The 20,803-nt window shown below is 34.5% G+C and overlaps 1 protein-coding gene across 1 annotated transcript in view; it reads right to left on the bottom strand.

Annotated features, from left to right (window-relative positions):
* The window catches only part of YME1L1 (YME1 like 1 ATPase), a 43,806-nt gene that overhangs the window by 21,163 nt on the left and 1,840 nt on the right, over positions 1–20,803 (bottom strand). Inside the window, exons 2-8 of the mRNA XM_039877623.1 lie at positions 17,824–17,955; positions 12,241–12,403; positions 10,140–10,238; positions 7,170–7,279; positions 5,672–5,822; positions 5,216–5,299; positions 3,055–3,137 (exon numbers count right to left, since the gene is read on the bottom strand). Coding sequence (XP_039733557.1) covers positions 3,055–3,137; positions 5,216–5,299; positions 5,672–5,822; positions 7,170–7,279; positions 10,140–10,238; positions 12,241–12,403; positions 17,824–17,955 — 822 coding nt within the window. The remainder of the gene's footprint in view (positions 1–3,054; positions 3,138–5,215; positions 5,300–5,671; positions 5,823–7,169; positions 7,280–10,139; positions 10,239–12,240; positions 12,404–17,823; positions 17,956–20,803) is intronic.

Genomic DNA, 20,803 nt, shown 5'->3' with positions numbered 1-20,803 from the left:
GCGGTGGGAAGAGATAATAACTAGAAAGAGGCACTAGGGAGGTTCTGATAATGTTGTTTTTTGAGCTGTGTGCTGAAAACACCTGTGTTCACTGTGTGAAAAGTTACTGAGGTATATGTATACATTTATGATTTGTGTATTTTTAAGTGCATGTTAAGCTTCAATAAAATTTGTTTAAAAAACAATTGGCTGGATTATTTTTTAATTTTTCAAATATTCAAAGATATCCATATACTAAAAGAAGACCAAATAGATTTGGTCAAGGTAATGGATAACTTGAAACTACAGAAAAAAGGGAAAGAGATTAAGTATGGACTATTCAAATTACATTTTCTCTCCCCAACCTCTGTGGCAAGAGAAGTTTCAGTTAAGGAATATAAAATCTATGGAGGAAAGTAGGGTTATGGGGCTCAAGGCAATGAATGAAGTTATAAAAGCCCTTATTAATATTTTTATGGTAACTACATATAAAAATATCCCTACATAATCAGACACCGGGGCAAGGAAATGTCATGCCTGTGCAAGCTCTTTAAGACTTGACAAAACTGATCACAGGTACCACCTACTGGCATACCTATTATGGTAAATGCTATTGAATTACTTTGCTCTGTGTAAATTTAGATTTATAGCAAACATTTATTCATTTTAGGACAGAAAAGTTTTTGAGGCTTTACCTGGTGACATTCCCTTTCATTATCAGCATGTCTTCTTTGGCTTTGTACTCAGAAGTGGCCTATTTCCAAAAACAGTGTGGTATATTGTATGGTGAAGTATATACATTGCAAGGAAAAAATAAGAATGCCTCACTGACCAGAGCCTCAGCACAAGTTCAATGGAGAGCAGACCCTCAAACTGCAGACCTCAAAAAGGATGAGAAGGAACCTCTGCACTGGTAAGTCTAGTTTTCAAGTAGTCACTGCACCAATCTTTTCAACTGCTCCCTTTTCACAATTCCAACAGGGCACAGGTATTTAAATTGCAAAGGAAAGAAAGGACTGCTTGGTGTGTAGAACTGCCATAATTCTTGATGCCTTATTCCCCAATAGTCAAGCTTAAATAAAATGTCGATGTATAAATAGGGACCAGAAAGTGGAAAGAAGAAGAGCAGAAATAACATCAGTCTCTTCAGAGGTGGAAGAGTCCTAAAAGAAGTCATGGATTTCAAGTACCCCCTACAAGAAGAATTTAATCCAAGACATTCCTCAAAGACAATTATCTTGCCTCTACTTGAACACATTCATTAGTGACAAGTCATTAAATTGCAGGACGATCTTTATCAATCTTTAAATAATTAAATACTATTATTATGCTTTCCTTCCTGCTTATTAATTAGTAGAAAAAAATACTCATGTTGACTGGTCTCAATATAAATTCGTGATTCCAAACTTTGAGTGGCCCAGAAATCATATTTTATTTCTCTAATCCATTCATTCCCTCGTTCCTACACAATTTCACACCTCCTCCACAAACCAGTCACACCACTTCTTCCTTGCACACTTTCTCACAGCTCATGACTTTGATTCCAACTCCACTATCAATGAACTTCCACAACCCTCCACCCCATATATATCCTACCTACCAGTTTATATACATGTCTACTTTATTTCCTATTATTATAGATGAATTGTCTGTACTACCCCTTCCAACAAAATTAAAAATTATTTGTAATCGCTTATTCCTTTTTATGTCCATCTTTTAGAAACCCATTGCAATCAAGATTTAACCCCCGCTTTGCCACTGAAACTGCTCTTTATCAAATACAACAAATGATCTATCTCCCCATTGCTAAATAGATGATCAATTCTCACTAGTAGCATTCCACATCATTGATTACTCCCTCATCATGGAAATTTTCTTCTAGGACACCAATCTTTTCTCAGCTACCTCAGTGGCAGCTCCTTCTCAATGTTCTTTTCTGTTTCGTCTTCTCTGTCTTTGAACCTTTTAATGCTCTGGAACTCAGTACCTAGGCCTCTTCTCTTTTCTAGTTTTCTTTACTTCATTGATGATCTAAGGAAAACATATGGACTTAATACAGCTAAATGTAATCTCTATNATACTTTACCACTTAACACACTCTAATAGTTCCTTATATACCACATCACTGTCCAATTCCTGTAAGAATTAAAGCTCCATGAAGGCAAAGATTTGTTTTATTTCTTCTATCTTAGTACCTAAAAAAGGGACTGGCATTTAGAAGACACCATTAAATATCTGTCATATGATTTAATAAACAGCTATAAACTAGCATTCATCCATTCTGTTCACTCGATACAGATGTTTTAGATACTACAGTCACAAAGATCACCAAGAGGAACAACCAAAGGAAGCACCATTTATTATCGACTATGTCCCAAGTACAGACACAATCTGTGAGAATCTGAAGTAACTTATTCAAGGTCACACAGCCAATAACTCAAAACGAATTTGAAACCGTAGTCTGTTTGACTTTGAAGTCCACATTCATTCCAAAGTACCTTGCTGCTTTCACAAATGTTAAGTCCTGGCATGAAACAGGGAAGGGGCAAAGAGCTTGCTGGCCCTCTCTGGATGTGCTACAATCCCACCACATGTTCACCTGGAAGCTCCCCAAACCCCAACTACTGGGATTTTTATGGAGGCTTCAATCATGGAGGCACAATCAATTATTAACTCCATTTCCTGCCCCTCTCTTCTCTCTAGAGAATATAGGGTGGGGCTGAGAGTTCCAAGCTTCGGGTCTTTCTGGTGACCAGCTCCCATCCTAAAGCTATTCAGAATCCCTCCAAGAATCACCTCATTAGAACAAAAGACACTTCTATCATCTCCTATCACCCAGGAAATTCCAAGAGATTTAGAAGCTCTGAGTCAGAAATAGTGGTCAAAAACCGAATAGTTGAACAAAAGATGTTCCTAGTGCTCTTATTACTTAGGAAATTATGAGTTTTAGCAGCTCTGTGCCATAAACTGGGAGCAGAGACCAATATATATATTTTCTATTATTCACACCTTTAGAATGAAATATTGACCTTATACAATTAATGTTTGAAGAAGTCCAGGTAAACTTTAACTTACTCCTTTAACATGCTCAAAGGTGACATTTTTCATCTGTACAGGATCTACTGCAGAATCAAGCCCCGTTGTTGTCCGGAAACGGACTAAAGGGAAGAAAATATTTATACACTTGATAGATTCATAAAATTCCAAACATCTCATTTTTTCAGATGCAACAAAGTGAAACCCAGAAAAATTATCTAACTTCATATACATTAAATCAGAGCGTAGAGTGGAAACTAGGTCTTCTGGATTTCTAGACCATGTTCAAGGAAGAAATGTTTCACATTAAAATGACATCTTTGTACTTTCTGATTAAAATTAAGAATTATATTCCTCTTCTCCTGGTAAATAGCTAATGACAGAAATCTGAAACCAATGATTCTCAAACTCCAGTGTGCAGAAAAATCACTTGAGAAATGTGTTAATGCGGCTTCCTGGGCCGTGACACTGAACTCTTGGTTTGTAGATTTCGGAAAAGGACACAGCAGAGATTGCATTTTTACCAATCACCCTTAATTAACCTGATACAACTGGTGAGGGATCTACACTCTGAAATACTTTGCCTTAAACTAGGATTAAAAAAAAAGGTACTGGCATTAAAAAAATAAAGGGTGAGGCTGAACAGCTTTCACTTTTCAAGTAGCCTTCTTCTTCTGACAGCTATTATTTATTATTATTTGCCGTTAGATTATATCAGTAGTGACATTATTAAATATAAGAAAGACAGTAAAAGTTTAGTAGAATAGTAAAATATTTGAGATTAACTATGGGGAACAAAGCTTTCTTAAACCTCCCGCCCACTTGGGTAAACTTCCATACTAGACAGATATAATTGAGTAAACTGAGCGATTTCTAATTTCCTCAGAATAAGTCAATACTATTGTCTTTAATATAGACTGAAATATATAGAAATAAAAAAATGAGTAAACAATTATATAGGGTTAATAAGAAATACTTAACATATCGAGAAAATACAAGTTGAGAGCAAATTTAAAACAATAGTTCTACAAAGGACATAGTTTTAGCCCCCTCAATTATTGCTTTAAGGCTCTATACAGATGGACTTAATGAATAATGAAAATCAGTATGTAGCAGAAGCACTTGGACCTAATAAAAAAATTAGAGTAATTACTTGAAGGCAATGTATTTCACACGTTAATATATATTTTGCTTAATTTAAGACATCAATCAAGAAACATAAAAGAATAATCAGTGCTCATGCCACCCCTCTACGAACCTGCCGATAACACTATACTGGGTCCCTATACTGGGTTTTGATTTGTTTTGTTTTGTTTTGTTTTTGGAAAAAAAAGGAGACCAGAGACCATGAACTTAGATACAAAAGGCCATTCTTGGATGTTAAAACATCATCTCAGGTTTCATGCCGCAAAAACTTAAAAAGTATCTGGGGCTACATGCAACTTCTAGGATGAAATCATGATCCAAATCAACCGATGTTCTTAACTGTACATTAGATTTTTTTTTCTCTCAAGGTACTCAATCATAAAAAGAGTAGAGAACACAGGGTAAAAATTAAATTGTCGAAAAAGGAATTAGAACCACTTAAACCTGACATGATTACTTCATTTGTGACTGGCAAACTGAAAAAACATGGGACTCATTTAAAGTAATTTTCTAGAAAGTAATTTTTAATAAATTCGATTTATTAATTTTTCTCTAAAATAGACAACTATTTCACTTTGTACTGCTATTATAAAACTCTGCTAAATTTTTTAATTTTATAATTAGACAGGTATTATTTTCTAAATATCCAGAAAACCAACCGGTACTAGAAGTTGAAAGAAAATTTTCACTCTAACACTCTTAAGTTTCACTGCAAGTTTAACAAAATATCATCTTTCTCGAAATAAGTAAAACCTGAATTTGTACAGTGCCTAAAGAAACTTTTCTTGCAGTCCACAAAACAAGGTCAATATAAGCCCTCTGACAAGGTAGAAGGTACCACAATCTAACATTAAAACTCTTCTACTTCAACACAAAAAACAATCTCGAGTGACTGAATCTGAGAAGTCTTGACTGAGGAATAAAAGGTCCAGATTCTAGAACTATGAACATCAACAATTTCGTTCTCTAAGCTTTAAGCAGCCTATGAAAAAGAAACAAGTATGTAAAAGATTTTTAAAAATTAGTAAGTCAGGAAAATAAAAAGAGCCTTTACCAGATAAAAACGGGTTTTTTAAGAGTCCGTAAATGCCAAATAGCAGCAAAACAAAGAGAATTAGACGGGTTCGTCTTAGAGAATCTGGAAGAAAAAGAAAAAGCCTTAAATCAAATGACAGTGCAATGAAATGCAAATATTAGGATACTGATGATAATCATATTTCATCACATGCAATTTTGAACCTGGTGTTCTGAATAATTGCCATGATTTCCTTTAGCATTGTTACCAAAAACTGCATGAAGCCATTCTGTCCTTAACTCAGATTTCTCAGTGGAGAAAGGGAAAATGCCAGCAGTTATTTCCATTTCTACACAGCTTAAGTTACAAATATGGTAGAATAAGACCAATGGAAAATTGGGTAATTATTAGAAAAGTTATTCATAATCACTTGAAGGCTGGACTATGACTTCCCTTCAGATACTCTTCTCAAACATGGATGTCAAATCAACTTACCATTGGTTTTTTGTGTTAGTGCTTGAGCTTTCAGAAAACCCTCTGCAAAACCAGTTTTAAAAGCATCTTGGTGAGCTTCAGGTATGTTTTTGGTTTTCATGAGTTTGTCCAAAGTCTCAACATCTGATCCTCTGTCTCGCAAAAGAAATCCCTAAATATACAAACAACACATCAGTACTGGTTGACTATACAGGTAATAACACGCCCCAGAAACATTCTGACCACTCACATACACAAAATTCAGTAAGAGTCTAGAATTTTAAATTTTTTTGGCAACATGAAGAATGAGGATTAAAACTCAACAGTAACTTACTAAATCAATGGCTCAGAAACTGACACTAGACCCTATACCTCTATCAATCAAGTACTATAAAGAAGCTCTCTGGATGAACACTATACTAAAAATAGATAATAGGTCATAGGTTGACTTAGGACTCTAATGGCCTGATGTTCACTCCTTTAACTCTGATACAGGAAAACCTCAGTATTAAATGTTTACTGAGCACATTTCATACACTTGGCCCTGTGTAAGTTCTGGAGATGTAAAAATGAATAAACAATGATCCGAATGTATTCAGTCTATCAAGAAAAGATTCATAAATAAGTTTTTGAAACCATTTTGATATTATGTTAGAAGTACCAGGTATGGTGATAAAATAAATACTACCTAAGGAAACTAAGAGAAGTTTTAAAAAGAATGAGGTACCAAAGCCATAAAGACAAATAGCATGGACAATCTGACAAAGGCATGAAATAACAGCATTTAGTGCTGAGGAACTGCAAGTAATCTTGTAGGACAAGACTTTTAAAATGCCAAGCAAGAAGGAGGATAGAGGTACAGAGGAGGGTGACACACTGAAAGATGAGAACAGAAAATGGTAGGCAGAGGCCAAAAGATAACATGCCCTCTGTATCATGGCAGGAGTCAGACAATAAAACAGAGGAATACAATTATTACATTTAATACATTTTAGACAGACTGGTGGTAGCAGTCTGCACGCTATACTGAAAGTAGTAAAACTAAAGGCGAGGAGACTAAATGAGTGTTAATAACTATTTCTTGCCTAGATTACTCGAATTATATATGCAATGGAACTGGGGATGAAGAGAGATTTAAGAAATATTTAAGAAGCAGAATCAACAGGACTTTATAATGATTAATGGATGTGGGAGGTGAGAGAAGACAGATAAATCAAAGTTGATTACCAAGTTTCTAACCTGAGTGGATGCTACTCAATTAACACAGAGAACACATAAGCAGGTACAGGTTGGTAGGGAGAAAAACAGAGGGAGATGTCTAACAGGCCAGTGGAGACAAGTTTGGCACCCGGAAGAGTTGTAGATATAATGATTACACAGGTTATTCATCTTTTTCTCATAAGTAGAAAAATGGGAGAAAATCAATCAGCCAACAAAAGAAATCAGATATTGCTAGTTCTCATTTCAATAATTTGAAAATTACTGCTCTTTCTTGATTTAAAAAAAGAAGTCTAATTACCTTCATGAATGATGGTGTTATATGCTGTGTTTCTGCTAATCTTTCAGAGGTGGACTGTAGACGACGTGTCCTTGATTTCAAAGTTTTAAAACCTCGAGACTGTATGAAAACTAAATGAAACAGTATCACATTTATTTCTTACTATAAATTTTTACAAGAAAAATGCTTAAGATTCAAAACTTTGACATCATATATGTACACCGTAAGCTTTCGTCTTATTTTTTAACACAGTTCTTTGCCTGACACTCCAACAAACTAATCATCAAAATGGATTGACTCTATGGAATTAAATTTACATTTTCTTCGTAATTTAAAAATGTTAAAAAAAAAAAGATGAGTATCAAATAAAAATCAGTGTCTCCTAATTCCTCAAATCCCACTTCCACTTCCTATAAGCAACCAGTATTGTTTCATGACCATACTTCTATGTATTTAAACACACGCTCTTTCCATAAAAACAGTATCTAACTTTCTGCAACTGTCTTTCTTCACCTAATATATCATGGATACTTTTCAAAATAGTTCAGATAGCGCATCCAGTTTAATGGCTATTTATAGTTTTCCAATTTATCTGAGTATAACAATTTATTCAACCATTTCCCTACTCCAGACTTCAGTTGTTTCCTGGTTTTTTTGTTGCTAAAAATAATGCTGTGGTAAACATTTCTTATATATTATCTTTCAGCACATGTAGATCAAATTCCTCAAAGTAAAACTGTGAGGTTTACCTCATTTAAAACTAAGAAAGTGCCTCCTAGAAAGCTACTATCAATTTATATGTCCACTAAATGATTGTTCTTTTCTCCATAGCCTTTGCAACAATTGATAATATAAGTATAAATCTTTTTAACTTGTACGTATCTGATAGGCAAAAAGTAGTACTTGTTTTAATTTGTATTTGAGATTAGAAGTGAGGGTAAGTTTGAAAAAATTTGTTCATTTTTATTGACTATTGTTATTTCTTTAGTGAATTGATTACTCATGACCTTTACATATTTTCATTTGAAAAAAACATGGATGTTATGTATACTAACCTTTTGTTACGTATATTTCATTTATTTTAATGTCTTTGTCTTTTAATTAAATGATACACTAATTTAAAAAATTAATACAGCCTTACCTTTTAAATCTGTTATGGTTTCTGCATTGTGTTTTGAACAAAGAGTCCCACCCCCAAACTAAGATTTTAAGGACGGATTACAGACTTCATCTAATACTTTTAACTTTTTGTTTTCGGACCTTTACCTATTTGGAACTTTTTATCTGTGGCAGTTCCCTATTTTCACTTCTAATATTATTTGTATTTCCTTGTTTTTTCTTAATCTGATTTTGTTCTATTGTTTAAATTTTTTCAAATTAAACTTGCACTTGGTTTAAGTAATACTTTCTTGCTGTTATATTAATGTTTTATCCATATTAATTTCTCACATTCTTTTTTAAAAAGTCTCAAAACGTTTAATCAATTTATTTCTCATCTTTCTTATTTCCTAATAAATTATACAATGCCCTCAGCACCAGCTTGTCCTCAAACCAAAGATTTTGATATGCAGATTTTCATTATGGTTCATTACGAACTGTTTATAATTTCAGTTTTGAGTTTTCCCTTTAACCACAAGACACTCAGAAAAGTATCTTCAGATTCTCACATATTTAGGTATTTTTTTTTTAGCTATCCTTTGTTATTTGATTTCAGTTTTATTATATGATCAAAGAACCTGACCTCTGAGCTATATATGTTCTGAAAATATATACTTCATACACAAATACATGCTCAGTTCTGAAAATATATACTTCATACACAAATACATGCTCAGTTTTTATGTCTTCCATGAATACTTAAAAATATATCGTCCTTAAATATTCTTCTGTGTTCTGCATTAACCATTTCTTCAGAGAATTATTGGTCTCTTTGCTCAACTTGGTGCCTCTCTTTCATGCTACAACTGTTCCTCAAAAATGTGAAGATTCTTGCTAATCCATTTGTATTTATAAAGAGGAACAGAGTGATCAGTACTGAATGTTGACAGGTTTCCTCAAAACTAATGAGATGGTAAATGTATTTAGACTACAAAAACATAGACTTATGGTGAATAGCAGGACACCTGTAGTACATGGTTCAAGTCCAAAGCAATCTGTGGTACTGTCTTGTTTCTCTCTTTGGCATCACTTTCGAACCAGGAGTCTTCAGAGACAGACTCCTCTCAACACACACACATCCCTCCCCCTCTTACTAAGAACATGTTTTTTGCCAATTTTAGCCTAAAAGTTAGAAGCCGTGTCCAAGCTCTGTGATTGGCCCCCTTCTGTTAATCTTTCGACCATTTACTATATCAACCATCCCAGAACACATTATTGTTGGTTCATAATTTAGGGTTTTTCCTAAGTCCTACTAGAAATAGTAATATACACCTCTTTTAGACTACTCTAAGTTTCATGAAGGTAGGCAGTATCTGTCTTTTTCATTTATCACTGTCACCTAACACCCATCACTAGTGCCTGATTAATGTTATCATATAGTAATATTCAATACATATGAATGAATATTTGATTTTGCTATCAATTTGATGTCATCTACTTCATGCCTTATGGAAAGTCCTCAAATTTCTGGTCCATTGATGAAATCCCTCTGTTGTTACCCAGATTTTTTCCTGATTTTTCTTTTTCTTTCTCGTCTTGCAAGAGGATTTCGAAAATGAGGGGAAGTAAACAAATGTGCTTAGCTAATTATTTTGAAGCAGGTATAAATCCCATAATTTACTGAGACACTTAATACTCACATTCAAAATTTAGTTCCTATTTTATATTTTTCACATAAATAATTGCACAGATATACCGAAATTAATTCATTACAAATATTCTAAGTTCTGTGAGCTACGAATGTTTACAACTATTAGTATTACTAAGAAAAACAAATCAGAATATATTACATACATTATTTTTTTCAAAATCAATGCAACCGTTGCTTCATACCTGGCCAGTACTGAAGATCCGAACAAATGTTTTTAAGAGTTCTTGAATGTTGTCTGTATAAGCAAGAGGAACGTAAAGTACTAAAAACATCTATGTAACCTGAAGGGAAATTGAAAAAAGTCAATGTTCTAATTGCCAAACCAAAAAAAAAAAAAACATGAAATATAATTTTACCAAATATTAGAAATACCAAAATGTTTTGCCTTTTATTTGTACATACTTTTACAAACATCTAAACTCACTGCTAATCTAAATATAGTTCATCACTTTACTGTCCATCACTTGTCAGTCTTTTTTATCTCATATACAAATATAGCTGTCAATGAAATTAAAATCAAGGTAAAAGCTATATATGTTTAGCTGAAGTTACTTTTAGTTAAAAGCAACTAAAAGATAAGGAATCATTACTTCTTAGACATGACTTAAAAATCTAATGAACAATGTAATAAAACATTGCAAACCAGAGATACTACTGCTGCCTTTCTCTCTTAAAGCTTCTAGTCACTGGGCACAAAAAAAGTTCCTTCCATAGCTCTAGCCATGAATACTTACTTTGGTGTTCCTTCCTAACTCCTATTCCTGACTAACAGGCCTCATCCTACTTTAAACCAATGATCCTAGGGAAAAGGTAGGGAGTGACAACAGAAACAGTGGTTCTCATCTATCTCTGTATCCCCAGTTAGGATTCAGGGATTCTTCTAAGAACCCTTAGAGTGAAGTCAGAAACCCCATCCTAATACCTCTGCCTGCCTAAGCCTAGAAACTGGCTGGCAGTAAGAAGAATAGCCTTAAAAGGAAATGTGAATATGAAGACTAAAAGAGCAATAGTAATACTACTACTATAATAACGATAACAATAAAAATTTTACTCTCCTGAACACTTACTATGGGCACCAAGTACTTTAAATTAGTTCATCTGATCCTCCAAAGTGAGATAGTTACTTCTCATATTCATATGAAAAACCAGCTTTTTCGAGATCTTACTAAACACTATTATCAATCAGGGGCAGGATGGACTTGATCCTAATCTACTCCTCACTCTCAATCACTAAGCCTCAGGGCTTCTCTCAGGAAAGAGGTATTATAGCATAAGAAGATAATGAAATAGAAGCAGATTTTTAGCCTAAGTCCCAAGCTCAAAACTTTTCATTTATTCTCACTCTTGAATTCTTTATTTATCCTCCAGCCCTTATATGAATTAAAGGCAAAAGAAAAATAAACAATGAGTAAATGAATTAAATTTATACAGTGTACAGTTTCAAATCAAACTCCTGTCTCAAATCTATTCAATCCTACTTTTTTGTTTCTGGGCTTTTATAACATATTAATATAAAAAAATCTGTTTATCCATCAATATAAAATAATCATTCCGATAAGAGTCTAACATTACTTGCTTAAGTTATCACCCAAAAAGAAACTCGCGAAGCTAACATTTCTTTCAACAAAATGTCCACTTATTATAATACCAAATTGTTACAAGACTCAAGAAAATATATAGACATTCTATAAAAGAAGACACCGTGACTGTTTCTTCAATGTATTCTGAGAGATTAGTAGTATGTTACCTGGAATCCAATAAATACCTCTCACAAAAACAAAACAAAACAAAACCACCACACCACTCCACCACCCTAAATGCTTTGTGGTATGCTACATTAGATCCTGGAACAGAAAATAGATCCTAGTGGAAAAACTAGTGATTTGGTAATATTAAACTTTATTTGGTAAAATATAAATAAACTCTATACTTTAGTTAAAGATAATGCACCAATGCTAATATCTTAGTTTTGACAAATGTATCATGTTTATAAAAGTAGTCAACATTAGAGGAAGCCAGGTGAAGTGAATGTAGAAACTGTTCACAATTTTTCTGTATATCTAAAATTATTCCAATATAAAAAGTTAGCCAAAAAAGAAAGAAAGAATGGATGGATAAATAGATGGAAGAAAGGATGAGGGGAGACAGAGGAAAGGGGCAGGGGAGTGAAGGAAAGAAGAAAAAAACTCAGGAAAGAACCTGGTACATAAAGATGTTAATAAATGGTATCTAGTTTAATAGCACTAAAATGGCTTATTTTAATTGGAACAAAAAATAACTTACCATATTTATTTTCAAAGAAGGACTGTGCTGAGACATGAGATGTACGCCAGTGGGAAGAAAGGTTTTTGCCTTTACAAAATCCAGGAAGTAGACTGTCTATCAATTGATCAATCTGTCCAATTTTTAATTCAGATAATCCAAGGTCCCTTAAGTTAAGCACAGGCTGTAAAAGATTAAGTTGATCAAGTCAGCATTAATATTATCAAGATATTTAAAGAGTCTAACGGTTGAAACAATATAGGTTGTAAAAGTCTAGCAAATGCACTAATTTTTTTCTTTCTAATATTTATACTGACGAAAATATTTTTATAGTACTAGTTTTACTAAGGTCAGTCATACGAGGCTTGACAGTGGCTGAAAACACTATATTCCCATTGGTATCACCAGTCCTTGGAGCTTTACGGCTTCCTTCAGTCCCTAATGCCTATAAACAAAAGCCCATTTGATAAAGAAAGGGTATGCTCTGCTACCATGGGACATCTCACTCCTCCAGCCTCATTAATGATATACTTCTTGGAACTGAAAGGTTCTATACTTACCCATATCTAACTTCTAAGAAGGAAAAATGAACAGTCAAAAATGTGTGAAAACCAGACAAGAAAACTTTCACCTTAAAACAGTTCTAAAGTAACTACAAATAGATAGGGATGAGCTATTTTCTTGTCCACATGAGCTGACAGGGAGACACTAAGGACAAGTAACAATTACAAGCCCCAAACAGCTACAACCTCAAGTAAAGAGAGCAAAATAAACAGTACAGTATCAACTACTTATGATTGATGTTAAGTTAGATCCGTATATTATATAACTCTAGACTAACAAGGTTTGTCACATTAGCTTTGTAATGATTCAGATTCTTAGAATCCATTTCTTCATATGTCAAAATGACTATGAACTACGTCCTGTCCATTTTACAACGAGATAGTACATGTTAAAAGAGATCATGCCTTGCTCATCTACATATCCCATCGTACACAGTAAGGCATTTAAAAGCACGATGAAATAAAATATTTAAAAGTACTTTTTTAAACTACTAAAAACTATACAAAATAAAACATATTATAATGAAAAGAGAAGGACCACAACATTCAAGAGCTACTTTTCAAAAGTTATCTTTTAAAATGGGAAACCCAAAAATCTATTTATAATACATAGACCTCAAAAGGGAAATGCAGATTCTTAACTAAGATGGAAGTCACTCCCCTTACTTCTTGGGTATCAGGTCCTAGGAGCATAGAGAGAAATAAGGTAGATATAAACATGGGAATTATCAAGCAACATGGTAACTGCTATTACAGAGATAGTTTTAAATAGTGGTGAGAAAACACAGAACACAGACCAACTAATTTTCTAAGTCAGTGAAGGTGTCCTGAGATAACTCCTAATGTGGAATGATAGGGGAAGAAGCCTTGGAGAAAGGGGCAAACAAAGTCATCAAAGGGCCTGGAATGTCTGAGATGTGGTAAAAGTTAAGTGATGAAAGAAACAGAAAGATGGGCTATAACCAAATTGTGAAGGGTCTTGTTTGAATTTAATTCTACAGCTAATATGATTAGTTATGTTTTACAGGAAGAAAATACAAGACGAGAGAACTGGATAAGAAAAGGTTAATGGAAAAGAGAAAAATAATGTGAGTCTGAACTAAGTCCTGACTAAGAAGGATGGAAATAACAAATCGGAGACAAAAGACATTAGAAGAAACCAGCAGAGAACAAGGACTGAGAGGAAGAAGGATTCTGGGTGGATGTGCTGGTTATTTATCTGTTGCTCCTTGGCTCCTCTTCATCCTTTTTGTTACTGTGGATGAGCCCTTTGAATGCTTTTCCTTTGCCATGTAGCACAATGTTAAGCTTTGTCAGTAGAGGGCACTGGAGAGACACTGTAGGAAGAAAGTTTTTGTTTGTGGCTCTAGTGTGCTCATGCAGTAGGCTGCTGCCTGCACTATCCATGGTTTCTCCAGCATCTGGCTCCCACTACTTGTGCAGCTCCTCCAAAGCCTGGCCCCCTGCACTGCACAGTGGCCAACAGTATCCAGCAGCTCCTCCAGTTAGTCACATCCCCATGATCAGCTTTCCCTGGTACCCTGAAGAGCTGATTTCCATCAAGTTCAGCTTGCATGTCACCACAGTGACTTCTCTGCCATTTGGTAAGCCAAGGCCATGTTCTCTCCAGCAAGGTCAAGACCTCAGTCTGGGGTTGGAGCACTCTTCCTGGGAAGCTCTACCCAGAGTCCAAGGAGTATTGGCTGCTCCTTATATCTATTAGTCTTATATATTTTAGAGTTTTCTGTACTTATTACTAGCCAATCCCTTGTTATTTCAATCCCCTAAAAAAAAAAGGGTTTTTAAAACGTTCGAGTAAAAAATTACAGTAATTTATATCAAATGTTCACTGTTCAAATGACTATGTGGTTTCTCTCTCTTGGCTGGACCAAGATTGATAAAGAGGAACTAAAACCTCTGTAAGATCAAATATACTGGAATTTGGAGGAGTAGCTCAGTTTTGGACATCTTAATATTAACATCCCTAAAGCATATCCAGAAGGGTATTTTAACAAGCCACTAGATAAGTTACTTTAAAACTTTAGAGACTTTAGGGTTGGAGATGTTTTGGAGTTATAAGCATATAGATATAGATAGATAGATGATAATTAGATAGATAGATAGATGTTAAGTAAAGGTATAAAAATAGATTACATAACCTGGGAAATTTTGCATAATGAAAATTAGATTAAGGAAAAATGCACAGTATACCCAATATTTAAGAGGTTGGCAATAAAAAATGGCCATCAATACAGAAAGAGTAAAGAAACTATCACCAATGTAGTATCACTCAATTTAAGAGAGTATTTCAGTAGTAGTATATGTTAACAAATGCTACAGAAAGTTGAAAAAGATGTAGATTTTCAAAGAGCCCTGTACATAGCACTAGAGAAATCAACACTGACTTCAGCAAAATAGATCTGTAAAATGGTAAAAGTGGTAGCCAAACTATAATGGAATGCAGTGTAAATAAAAGTTTACTAAGGACGGGAGTCCTCCCTTATCCATAGTTTTACTTTCTGTAGTTTGTTATTCATGGCGGTCTATTAAATGGGAAATTCTGGAAATAAACAATTCATTAGTTTTAAATTGTATGCCTTTCTGAGTAGCACGATAAAATCTCACACCCGCTCCATCAGGCCTGAGGCCATGAATCATCTCTGTCCAGCATCTTGGCTCCCTGGTGGTAAGTCATTTAGCAGCCCTTTTGGTTATCATATCCAAGAATGTAGACTTGGTTATCAGACTGTCACATATCACAGTGGTTGTGTTCAAGTCGCCTTTATTCGTTTAATATGTAATGGTCCCAAAGTGCAGGAGTAGTGATGGTGGCATTCACATACACCAAAGGGAAGCCATAAAGTGCTTCCTTTTAAGTGAAAAGGTAAAAGTTCTGAACTTAATGGGGAAACTTTAAAAAATTATAAGCTGAGAGTTGCTGAGATCTACAATAAGGATGAATCTTCTAACCATGAAATTGTGAAGGGGGAATAACTGGTGCTTGTTTTGCTGCAGAACCTCAAACTGCAAAAGTTATATCCACAGTGCATGGTAAGTGCTTAGTTAAGATGAAAAAGGCATTAAATTTGTGGGAAATACCAACAAAAAAACGTCTTCCAACTGATGGAAATGTGTTGCGCTAGAAAGCGCTGCACCTATAGGAAGACTTCAGCAAGGGATCCCCTGAAAGGAGTGACTACATTCACATAACTTTTATTACAGTATACGGTTTGAATTGTTCTACTTTATATTAGTTATTATTGCTAATCTCTTACTGTGCCTAATTTATAAAATTAAACTTTATCACAGGTATGTACGCAAAGGAAAAGACATAGTATACGTAGGGTTCGGTATTTTCCAGTATCAGGCATCCACTGGGGGTCTGGGAAGGTATTCCCGCAGGTAAGATGGGACTACTGTACAATTAAGTTCAGATTACTCTTTCATGAAGTCTGAAAGCAAAGAAAAAAGGTGTTAGTAGCTTGAAAAAGCTGAAAGGAAGGTTTTTTGCTTGCGTTGTGAAGTGGATGTTGGATGAGCAAGGCTTGATGCAAGCAAAGTTACCACATAGCAAAGGAGGTGAGAGTAGAGACGAGGTAAAGAGAATGAAAATGTTTGTGAAGCAGTAACAAGCACTCACTGAAGACAAAAAACAGGACTAATCGGAGTACTATCAGAGTTTAAGAACACCAGTTCTGTACTTGAGATCATTACTCAACCTCAACACTGGCTTCTAGAGTTTAGCTACTTTTCAAGCCCCAAAAATATACTTCACTACTGACCTAGCAATTTTACTTGATAAAAGTCAAAGATTTAGCAACATGGATAGTAAAAACGGTGTTGTTTATCGCAACGAAAAATTGGAAACAATATCCAACAATGTGACATCATACAATGAACACTCTGAAGTCATTAAAAATTTGGAAAATGTATGGCATAAAGAGTTCATAAGACTATTAAATGAAGAAAGCAGAATCTAAAGGAGCATTGTAGTATGATCCAATTATTATAAAAGTAGAAGAGATATGAAATATAAGCACAAAAGGTTAACAGAATTATTTCTATGGACTAGGTTCACAGGTGAATTTCATTTCTTCCACGTACATAATATTTTCCAAAATATCAGAAATGAACATAATTTTGCTGCACGTGGTATTTTCATTAATAGAGTCTCTTGGACTCTATTTTGGGAAAAGTGTGTCAGGACAATAGTGAGACAATGGAATGCCTACAGAAAGAGGCAAGAAGAATTGGACAAATAGTATAAAAGGAAAACATGAAGATGACAAAGACAAACTTTTCATCTAATTAAAATTTTATCTTAAAACTAACTCCCCAACTCCTCCTCTACTGTCCTTTGCAACCATCCCTAATAGTAGGACTAACAACATAAGCTATATATGAGTTAAAAGAGGCTTTTGGGAAACTTAACTACAGATTATGTTTTCTATAAAAAATGTATTCTGAGCTACAAGCAACTGTCTTATTAATAAATCTGTAAATGCAAGGATTCCTAGGGTGGGAGTTCCCTATAGCCCAATCAACACTGATTTTATAATTCTCTGAATACTAAAAGTTATGCCATAGCTTGTACATTTCACTTTCAAGTACCTATATTCATTCTAACTGTGCAATTACACTGAAGTCTCCTATGAGGCAGTCGATGATAACTTTTTACTATACTGTCCTCCCTGAGACTCAGGAGGCATTATGGTCAGTTAACTTGTGGGTTTACCGCTAATATTGGAGCAACACAAAAGAATATCTAAATGGTGCCACACAAGTAGTAACTTAGGAAGTAAATACCAATGAAATCTACTGCCACATGAAATTTTTTATAATTAAATGTTAAAGAATAAAACAAAGTAACTTTTCTATCTATACAATTAAGTCAGAATGAGACATCTTTAATCTCAAAGGAATTAAATTGATGACAGAAATTACCCTGTTAGAAATTCCTAAATATAGAAAGAGACTTCAAACATGTTTGTGACATATTAATCAAAATGCTTTCTCACACAACCAGGGTCAAAACTATTACCTCATTGCTGGGAGCCTCATGCTCAAGAACCAGATCTCGATGCTGGTTTTGAGAAACTGATGCACTGACAGAAACAGATGTGCTTTTTGGTGAATGGAAAGCATTGATGAGATGACTCAGAGGAACTGTAACCTAGAAAAATATGAAAGTTGAAATTAGTGTATACCACCACAAAATGAAATATTTCACAGATATTCCAAAAAAGTAAGCGTATATCCAGAATTTGATACTTCTCAATTTCTCCATTGCATCATATTGTTCTAAGTCATCATCACTTATATGTGGATTTTTGCAATAGCCTCCTAACTACTCTCCCTGCTTGTGCTCTAGTCAAACCAAAGTCAGATGAAATCACTCTCTGCTCAAAACCCTCCAATGGCTTCTCTTCTCACTTAAAATAAAAGCCAGTCTTAAAACCTATGACAGAGAAAGCCCTCCAAGGGTCTTTATTACCTCTCTGAATTTATCCATTATGTTCCCTTTCATCCTCTCTGTTCCAGCCCCACCAGCCTCCTCGCTGTTCCTAGAACACACCTGGCAGGTCCTCACCTCAAGGCCCTTGTAAGCACTATTTATTCCCTCTTGTCCAATTTGTAGCATAGCTTGCTCTTCTACACAGTTGAGTTCTTAACTCAAGTAATCTTTTCATGGGTCTTTTCCCTAGCCAGCCTACTTAGTATTTCTCCCTCCAAAACACATTCCTTATCCTTTCCTCTGCTCTATTTTTTCTTCTTGGTACTTTCACTATCTAACACCTTTTAAATATCTACTTATTTAATTATATATTGTTATTATCTGTGTCTCTCTCTAGCAATTCTCTGACACCAGCTGGGTGTCCAACAATTTAATTCTGACACTAACTATCCAGTGTTAGTGCATATCAAACAGGTTAAGGGCTCAGTCTCACAAGACTTTTCCCATTTTAGGTTCCAGTCATAGTCCCAGGCCAACCATACTTCTGATCTACCAGCTTTAAATCAGGTTTCCCACAACCCCCTCCTCAGGCTCAGTAATTTGCTAGAGCAGCTCACAGGACTAAGAAATAAACTTTACTTATATTTACCAGTCTATTATAAAAGACAAAAATGAACAGCCAGATGAAGAGGTACACAGGGCAAGGTCCAGAAGGGTCTCAAGCACAAGAGTTCACCTATGGATGAGTGTACCTCCCCACTGCACTGTGAATCTCCCCATGAAATCTCTTAAAAGTTTTTTAAAGAGCTCAATTCCAGGGCAGGCCAGCCCTCTTCCCTCCCAGAGGCCAGAACATTGGGGTTGAGAGTTCCCACTTTCTAATCACTAGGGTCTTTCTGCTGTCCAGCCCAGTCCTGAGGCTATCTAGAGACCTCATCCTAAGTCACCTTATTAGCACAAACCCTGGAGGGATCCAAAGGGACTCCTGACGAATAATAAGATACTCTTATCACTCAGGAAATTCCAAGGGTTTTAGGAACTCTGTGCCAAGAACTAAGAACAAAGACCAAATATTTATTTTTCATTATATCACACTCTCCCACTAGATTCTAAGTTCCATTTGGCAAGGGATTTTTCTTTTATTTTATAATTTTCTTTTCTGTTTATTTTATTTATATAATTTTTTAATATAAAATATTTTATACAACACATAATTTACATATTTTGTCCTTTTTCTTTATTCAATACTGTATCCCAATGCAACAATGCACATAATAGATGCTAAATAAATATGTTAAGTAAATTAATAAATTAAATGGGTTCTCCCTATATGCCAGGTTTTGTACTATGTGCTTTACTTATATTATCTCATTTAATTATATTAAGACAGAAAGAATTTAAATAGCTTCAGTGACATGTTCGAAGTCAGTCACACAGCTAGTAAGTATAGGAGCAAGGATTCTAACCCAGATAATCTGACTCCAGATTCCAATTAATGACTTTTCATTCCATAGTTATTGATAGAGAAATAAGTTGATAATATGCTGTTAAATGGAAGAAAAAAAAAGGCTGTTAAACTGTCTTTAACATCTTTTTTTTAAAGTATGCGTACACATAATTGCATAAAGGTAAAAAGTATGAAAGAATTTATTCTAAAATGTGATCACTTCGGGTAATGAGATTATGGGTGATCTTTATTATTTATATTTTTTATAGCATTTTTAGAAATGAGCATGTATTATTTTTAGAGCCAGAAAGAAACAATAAGTTCTTGAAAACTACAGGAACCAAATTATTTTAAGATACGTATTTTCTGCCCATTTCTTTGAAATTTTTATTTTAGTTATATCTCTTCTCATTCAAAAAATAGCTCAGTTGCTAAAAGATGGTTTGATCTATTCTCAATGAAAAAGTTCACCTTCTGTGTCTTTCTTAACCTTACTATTTACATTCAAGTGCATTCAAGGAATTAACCCATTTCCTGTTTAGAAATAAGAAAGTGCAGCTTGCTGCCAGCATTAATTTTACATAAACACGCTCTTTGAGGCTGAAGCAAATCTGACTGGTTTTCAAAGTGAAAGTAAAATATAAAGCTATTCTTGGGAGTTATTTCTAAACAGAACTTGTCTCTAATCCTAATGTAACAGAAATGCATACAGAAATCGGATTCATCAAATGAATATTCAGCTAACAACTGTTTGAGAACAATGTAAGCAATCATAAATTACAAATGTGTTCACCATCTTTCACAGTATAAAATGCACAACGGTCCTACATGAGCCCAGTTAAGACTACCCACAGTTCACAAAATCCCTTCACCATCTCTACCAATGTCATGTACCACTAACTCTCCATCCAGGTGATAATAAGTTCTCCAAAATCAGGTCTTCTTGATATAAACTTCCTGAAGTTCAGTTTCAAAAGGTTTAATATTGTATTCAACAAGTCAAGTCAGAGTTTTTTGTTTTTGTTTTTTTCCCACACAAGTGGGAATGTTTCTCCAAACATTACCATCTTGGTAAATGACACCTTCAACCTTGCAGCTGATCAAACCAAAAACTCCTCT

Source organism: Pteropus medius, unplaced genomic scaffold (genome assembly GCF_902729225.1).
Source record: "Pteropus medius unplaced genomic scaffold, Ma_sr-lr_union100, whole genome shotgun sequence".
Lineage (NCBI taxonomy): Eukaryota > Metazoa > Chordata > Mammalia > Chiroptera > Pteropodidae > Pteropus > Pteropus medius.
The sequence above is the reverse complement of the archived record's forward strand: the minus strand, read 5'-3'. Positions and strand labels throughout refer to the sequence as shown.